The 8,636-nt window shown below is 40.7% G+C and overlaps 1 protein-coding gene across 1 annotated transcript in view; it reads left to right on the top strand.

Moving 5' to 3' along the window:
• The first annotated feature begins 1,246 nt into the window (after positions 1–1,246).
• LOC145245665 (uncharacterized) overlaps positions 1,247–8,636 on the top strand; it is a 16,542-nt gene continuing 9,152 nt past the window's right edge. Inside the window, exon 1 of the mRNA XM_080107223.1 lies at positions 1,247–1,604. Within this exon, the coding sequence (XP_079963349.1) occupies positions 1,247–1,604 (358 nt within the window). The remainder of the gene's footprint in view (positions 1,605–8,636) is intronic.

The raw sequence follows: 8,636 nt of genomic DNA, 5'->3' as shown, positions 1-8,636 counted from the left end.
TATGTGATTTTGAATATTTGGTCAGGGTTTACTTACATTGAAAAAGTATCCTCATGCCAGGTTGTTCTGACAAACCCCTGTACAGAGAGACCTTAGACATTCGAGGGCATTCAAGTTCTCTCCAGTAGGCATTCAAGTTATCTCTTGTAGGCATTCAAGTTCTCTCCAGTAGGCATTCAATTTGCAATCCACACAGTGACTTAAAATAAAATTATTAAAAAAATACTCTTAGAAAACCAGCCAATAAATGTTATTGTGTCATTTATTGGATGTGTCTCTGTCTCTGTTTTGTTTTATTTTTATTTTTTAAGTCATTATCAAGACTTCAAAAATATAAGAGACATATCGCGGTCATTTTTCTTGTTTGGTGATTTTTCACTTTAACACAGGAAAAGTGCGCCCTGATATGTTACTGAAAACTTAATGACCATTTCGAAGTATATACGGTGCACGCCGATATGTGCTCACCAAATCTGAGACTGGCGTAGGAAGGTTTCAACATGTTTCTGTTGGATTTGAGAAAATCCTACCTCCAGGTGTATATGCACCGTTCTTTGCGGCCGTTACAAACTGTGGTGGTTAATGGGAAGAGATACAACCTGACTAGGGTGGGGTTTTAGCTTAACTCATCACCATCTATTATGCAGACGATCGTGAAGGCTGTTCTGTCCAAGGATGTGGCTGTTTGCAGAAGGCATTAGTATACAGGGTGGCCACAAAGTCACGCACCAATGTTAATATTTATTTTTTATTAATATAATTTTTTAATTTTATAAATTTTTATTTCAGATCAGACATGCCACTGACTACAGAGCAGCGCGTAGAAATAATTTTATTATCTGGTCGTGATGGTGCAACCAACAGAAGTGTTTCTGAGCAATTCAACAGAAACCATCCTCATGAAAATGTGTCACACACTTCTGTCGGTCGCTTAATCAACAAATTCAGAGAAACTGGTAGCGTCGTTGACAAAAAGCGAAATGGGCGTCCAGGTTTATCTGCAGAGACACGTGCACAAGTGTTGGAAAAAATAGCAAGCAGTCCAAGGAAGTCAGTGCGAAGGGCAGCAGGTGAAATTGGTGTTCCTCGTTCAACGATGCAGAAGGTCCTCAAAGCAGAAAAGTTTCATCCTTACAAACTTCAAATTCTACACAAATTGTACGAGGATGACAGAGACATACGTTTAGAAATGGCTGTATGGTTTCAGGTTTAACTCGAGGAAGATGCTGACTTTGTTAGGCGAAACATGTTATTTAGCGACGAGGCAAGTTTTTATGTTAGTGGAGAGGTCAATCGGCAGAACTGCCGATACTATTCGCAAGACAATCCTCATTTTATGTTAGACAGCAAAGAACATAGCGGTGCCAAGATAATGGTTTGGTGTGGTTTGTGGCGCGACCATGTGTTGGGCCTTTTCTTCTTCAATCAGACAGTTACTGGCGAAAGATACCTCAACATGTTGCAAAATGATTTGATACCGCAGTTTGATTTACTTGGAGATGGCAGACCTACTTGGTTTATGCAAGACGGTGCCCCGCCTCATTACGCAACGATTGTGCGTGACTGGCTCCACGAGAATTTTGAAAATTGGATCGGTCGAAGAGGTACGGTAGAGTGGTCGCCCAGGTCGCCTGATCTAACCCCCATGGACTTTTATTTCTGGGGTCACATTAAGCAAATTGTTTATTCAACGAAGATTCGTGATTTGGATCATCTGAAGAGTCGTATTATTGATGCTTGTCTTCAAATTGATGCTGATGCTGATTTACTGAATCGTGTATGCAGGAACTTTGAATTTCGTATTGGCTCGTGCATAGCTGCAAACGGCGAACATATCGAGCAATTGTAATCCTTGTAAAGAACTTTGAATCTGAATAAATGTTACTACTATAAGTTTTTTAATTTTTTAACTTTTTTAATTAACATTGGTGCGTGACTTTGGAGAAAGTGAAGCAGTATTTACTTCAGTTTCAGTTGGAAAACAAAGGTCCGGAGCGGTTTGAAAATGGTGCAAGAGTGTTTGGATCGGAAGTCAGATGGAAGTGTGCCACTTTGCAATGGAAGCATGGGAGTGTGGTTCCGGATGTTCCAACCATTGTGACACCTTATTTTTTATTTTTTAATTTTTGTTACAAAAGAGTCACCACTCATCAAGGCCCGGAGGCCACTCGAGGATAAGGGTTAATGAGTGTACAGTGATCAAAGGGGACATGTCGTAGTTATTGTTAGTAGTGGAAACCTGGCCGATTGGACCACCCAAGGGGATGGCAAAAACTTGTTTGTGTTGACCTTAATGTGGCCAGTTGCAAAGCGGGAAAACGGAACAGAGTTCCACAAGCGTGCAGTTTTAAGAAAGAAGTTTTTTTCATGGCATCTACGTTTAGGTGTAGGCACAGATAAAGAGTGGGTGAAATTATTAATAGTGGTTTCAGATAGACGAGTGTTTTCCGTGAAAGTCAGGGCATGGGAGGACCATAGATTGGAGCGCAGACGAGGACTTGCCATGAAAATAACGATAACGCAGAGACAGCCTCGAAAGGTTACAGGGAAGAGAAAATGGCATCCTTCACCAGGCCACGTAATTCATTTTGAACTCTGTCAAGGCAGGATAAGCTGCTTTTATGGATAAGCTGCCTAGATGTGACAACAACACTCCATCCTTGGAGTACTTGGCTCTTATAGAGGTAGAGAATTGCATCAGCAGTGAGATATCTACTGGAGCAGTAGAACGATACCACTATTTCTCCAGCAACATTAGCAACAGATTTGATGTACGTGTTCCATCTTAGATTAGGAGCAATAGGTCAAACCTAGAAGTTTCTCATGCTATTTTCTCTCTGTGCAGGGAAACTGATTCGACATCTGCCAGTTATTAATTTATTAGTCTCCCAGAAAACCCAAGACACCTAATCAGGGGCAATTGTGAATGTTTGCAAATAGAAAACTTTTTGGATGGCGAAAAGAATGTTATCGAAACGAATTAGGTATTTTAGAGAGATAAAATATTTATAGCAGGACCGAACTTCGCCATCCACACCGGGCGTCTCTAACTTTGTCGAACTCTACCCGATATGACAGATGCTCTTTCGATCGTACGTTGTCCCGTCACAAGTTGGTCTATTGATCGTCTTCACCTGTTGTGTTTCCATGGTGGGGTGCTTCGCTCCTCGACTGAATCGTCTCCTACCCTGTGTGCCTCTCCCCCACCCCCCAGAATTTCGGTTTCTAACAATAACAACTATTTAAGTTCATTACTTCACAACGGCTATTGTCTAAATTGTTCATGGAATCTACGTTTAGATTTAGGCACAGATAAATAGTGGCGGAAATTATTGATAGTGTTTTCAGATAGACGAGTGTTTCTCGTGAATGTTTGGGGAAGAGCACCATAGATTGGAGCTCAGACGAGCACTTGCCATGAAAATAGCGATAATGCAGAGACAAGCTCGCAACATCTCTTCTGTGAGAAAGAGGTTGCAGGGAAGAGAAAAGGGCATCCCCTACTAGGCTACGAAGTCTATTTTGAACTCTATCGAGGCAGGATAAGTCCTTTCTAGCAGCTCCTGCCCAGCTGTGGCAACAGTACTCTATTCTTGGACGTACCTCGCTCTTATATAGATAGAGAATTGCATCAGCAGTGAGATATCTACTGGAGCGATAGAAGGATCCCACCATTTTTCCAGCGGCCTTGGCAATAAACTTGATGTATGTGTTCCATTTAAGATCAAGATTAGAGGTCAAGCCCAGAAGCTTGTTAAAACATGAAGCCTCCCCAAGATGAGAGCCATTCATTTAAATTGATGCCGGATGGAGATCAGAGCGTTGATGATGTAAAGATAGAAGCTTGGTTTTAGATGCATTAAAAATAACCAGTCACCTCTTTCCCCTTTGTACCACGTCCCCAAGATCAGAGGAGAGAGAATCAGAGAAAACTTGGTCCTTTACAGTCTTAGATGTGCTATCATAGCTGGAAGTGTCATCAGAATAAATGTCTACGAATGATGTAAGGATGTGATTAGGAAGATCATTGATGTAGATCAGGAAGAGAGTTGGGCCCAGGATGGACTCCTAAGGGACTCCAGCATTAATACTGTGAGCTTCTGATTTCTGCCCATCAACCACTACTCTTATGAACCTATCAGAGAGAAATTATTTAATAACCGAGAAGACATTTCTAACTATTCCGTAGCTGGAGATCTTGTGAAGTACACCTTTATGCCATACCCTATCAAAGACCTTTGCTATGTCCAGAGCAATTGCCCTAGAAAGGAAGCCTCTGTCGAGAGATTCGCTAATCCTATGAGATATAACTGTAAGCACATCTGCTGTAGTTCTAGCAGTATGGAAACTTGGGGGACTTAGTAGTGAAGTCAGATAATGAACAGACAGAGGACACTAGTATTTAGAGACGTAGTTAGTTAAAGTTGGACGGTCGAGTTGGACAGATGGGGAGAGCAAAAACGGGTTAGATAGAGGACAGATGGTCTCATAACCTCACGGAAGCAGTTCAGTGGCGATTAAGGAAATATTGCGTTATGCAGGTGTGATTTGAGTGTCGTTTTACTAAATGTCTATATTTTGGGGTGCTTCGCTCTCTGAAACGGAAGTTACAGTTTTACCGTCTATTTATGTTCCCTGATCAGTCTAAATGTGTTGCGTGCGCGCATGCGTGCGTGCGTGCTTGTCAGACATAACATAAACACATACATGTATTTCGACATACCTCATCAACTTTTCCACTGCGCCATTTGTCTTTTGGTCCACCTGGAAATTCATCTATTCTTGGAGGGAAGCTGGAATCTGTGGACGAATGCATTTCAACTCCAAGTTTTATATTTTTCTTTTATTACTTCCCAGGTGTCGATTGCAGAAGAATGGGAAGTGAATATCTTTGCTTGGGTGGTTAATTCTAGTCTCCAATTTTGAGACACATCAGCTCCCTCCCAAGGGGGGGCACCGTTAACTCATCCGCTCTTCTCAACGTCCAAATTCCAACTTGGCTCTATATCCAGCCAACCTAGACACGTGACACAAAACACGTCCTTCCGACCAGCTATTTTTAGAGTTTCTGGTGCAACTTGTCCATTTTACACCTCAATATGTTTTGACAACTTTTATCAAAACATAGCTTCACATCTCTTGTTTACCTCGCCAGTTAGATAGATAGATAGATAGATAGATAGATAGATAGATAGATAGATAGATAGATAGAGATAGATAGATAGATAGATAGATAGAGATGGATGGATAGATAGATAGATAGATAGATAGTTAGATAGATAGATAGATAGATAGATAGATAGATAGATAGATAGAGATAGATAGATAGATAGATAGATAGATAGATCGAGATGGATGGATAGATAGATAGATAGATAGATAGATAGATCGAGATGGATGGATAGATAGATAGATAGATAGATAGATAGTAAGATAGATAGATAGATAGATAGATAGATGGATAGAGATAGATAGATAGATAGATAGATAGATAGAGATGGATGTATAGATAGATAGATAGATAGATAGATAGATAGATAGATAGATAGATAGAGATAGATAGATAGATAGATAGATAGATAGATAGAGATGGATGGATGGATGGATAGATAGATAGTTAGATAGATAGATAGATAGAGATAGATAGATAGATAGATAGATAGATCGAGATGGATGGATAGATAGATAGATAGATAGATAGATAGATAGATAGATAGATAGATAGATAGATAGAGATGGATGGATAGATAGATAGATAGATAGATAGATAGATAGATAGATAGAGATGGATGGATAGATGCATAGATAGATAGATAGATAGATAGATAGATAGATAGATAGATAGATAGATAGATAGATCGAGATAGTTACACATAGATATATAGATAGATTAACAGACAGGTAAATAACTGATAATTTCTCGTGTTCCACAATTATATAACAAAAAATACCAGAAAATGTAAGAACGAGAAGAAAAAAGCGTTGCAAATACGCTGGGAAATATACTGTGAAAATGGAAATAAACGGCGAAACACACAAAGAAGTTATTTGGTTTACTGCTTCACAAGAAATTATTTTCTTTCAATATTTGCGAGACAACGGGAACATGCGAACTAAGGAGGTTAGTAACCCGTCACCAAACGGCATTATCTGATTACGTTGATTGAACTGTCATGGTTGTTGGACGGTTCTGAGTATAAGTATATGTCGTTTTAAATTAGTGACTGTTACATTACTCATATGTTATTGTCTCGTCAATAAACTGTTTGAATCTGTTATACACATACATCCATGAACATTTTTCTACTTACACAGACGCAGCTGGTACCACAACACGTAACTTCTCTATATCTCATTCCCTATCACAGATGGTTACGTTTCCAACCAGCAAGAACAACATGCATCACTTCTAGATCTGTTTCTGACCACAATTCCCGATGACTGTGTAACGAATGCCCACAGCCCTCTTGAGAACGCCGATCATGCAGTGGTAATGGTTGAAATCGCCCTAAACTCTAGAGCCAAAACTGAAGAGCCACTGCTCAAAACAACGAGATATTATAAAAAGGCTGACTAGGAAGCCATCAGGGACCTCATCAGGGACGCTCCATGGAAAAATATCTTTTCACTTCCTGTTGAACATTGCGCAAATGAAACCACTGAATGGTTCAAATCGGCAATTGAAGCACATGTTCTCACACGCAAATTCTATAGCAAACCCCACTCTCCCCAATGGTTCACTTCAACTTGTGAAACTGCCATATCGCAAAGGCAGCATTCGTACCACAAATTTAACCGACATAAGTCCAGTTCAAACAGACGGAAGTACATAGAAGCCAGAAATAACTGTAAGAAAGAAATAGCGACAGCTAAGAGAGAATTTACTGAAACCACCAAAAAACGCATCGAAGCACAGAAATCAGGAATCCGAGACTTCTGGAAAATCTACAATAGTGTAGTAAATAATGGGCAATCAATAATTCCCCCACTATCCAACAATCATGAGGTTGTTTGCTCTGCCATTGAGAAGGCTAACATGCTTGCCAGATGGTTAGCCTCAAACTCCACACTGGACTCTACTAACCACCCCCTCCCTGACTTTCCTTTGCGGACAGACGCCACAATAGACGATCTGAAAATCACCCCTGCTCAAGTGCATGCTATCATAAGAAAGCCTGACACTGCAAAAGCATCTCATACCGGCTGTGCTATTAAAAAGTGCGCCACCGAAACAGCTCCAGTTCTCTCCAAACTTTACAACAAATGCCTTAATAAATCTTACTTTCCTGCCTGCTGGAAAACTGCTTCTGTAGTGTCAGTTTTCAAGAATTCTGGCGAAAGAACTAGCCCAGTAAATTATCGCCCCATTAGCCTCCTTCCACTTTTCGCCAAAATATTTGAGACCATAATTAACCAAGCTCTAGTCCATCACCTTACAGATGCTAAACTCCTGACTGACCAACAATATGGATTTAGACAAGCCCGTTCCATAGTAGACATCCTAACTGTAATCTCAGAACGTATATACCAGTCACTGGACAAAGCGGAGGAGGGCAGAGCGGTAGCTCTAGATATATCTAAGGCTTTTGACATGAGGTCTTCTCAAGAAAATCATATCTTACAGCATCACTGGAAGAATACATAACATAATTAGATCCTTCTAAGATAAGAGAAAAATCCAGGTTATCCTTGACGGTCGTACATCTAAACAATATGATATAAATGCGGGAGTGCCTCAGGGGTCTATCCTTGGACCTTTGTTATTCCTAATAGTCATAAATGATATTCCTGACAAAATTGTCTGTGAGATGGGTATATATGCTGACGACACCACACTCTATAACAGACACGACAGGAAAACAAATGAACACATATCTAAAGAAATGGCAGAAACACTAGAGGAAGACCTCCGATCCGTAGTGGAATGGGGACAAAAATGGATGGCCACCTTCAATGCTGCCAAGACTCAACATGTCTCCTTCAATAATTACAAGAAACCTTCCCTACTGCCAATAGCAATGGCCAATGACGTTTTATCTGAAAGTACATCTTTTGAACTCCTCGGCCTAACGTTCACAGGAAACATGAGTTGGAACAATTACATTGAGAACATTGCCAGGACCGCTACGAAGAAGGTGGGTTCTCTCTACCGTGCTAGAAAGCTATTAACGCCTGAAAGTATCCTATACCTCTATAAGGCCACCATGTATGGTTGCTATATTTGGGATGGTGCATCTGCCACTAGTCTCTCGATCCTAGACAAGGTTCAAAAGAGAGTCGCCAATCTGATAGGTCCTGAAATGTCAGCTAAACTTCAGCCTCTGTCATATCGACGAAATGTTGCATCCCTCTGCCTGTTCTACAAATATTTTAACGGTGAATGCTCTGACGAACTGCAAGCACTTGTGCCCCCTCGACGTAAACACCCCCAACAAACCCGAGAAGCAGCTAAATCCCACCCCTTCACAGTAGAGATCCCTAAATGCAAGAAAGCCTTCTACTCCAGTAGTTTCTTCCCCAGAACTGCTAGACTTTGGAATTCCTTTCCGGGTCCCTGCTTCCCCGACTGTACTAACATACAGAAGTTCAAGTGTAACTTGAAGCGACATCTTGCTACCCCTGATGCTTATGTCCCT

Source organism: Euprymna scolopes, chromosome 23 (assembly GCF_053919585.1).
Source record: "Euprymna scolopes isolate OS-2025 chromosome 23, ASM5391958v1, whole genome shotgun sequence".
Lineage (NCBI taxonomy): Eukaryota > Metazoa > Mollusca > Cephalopoda > Sepiida > Sepiolidae > Euprymna > Euprymna scolopes.
The sequence above is the reverse complement of the archived record's forward strand: the minus strand, read 5'-3'. Positions and strand labels throughout refer to the sequence as shown.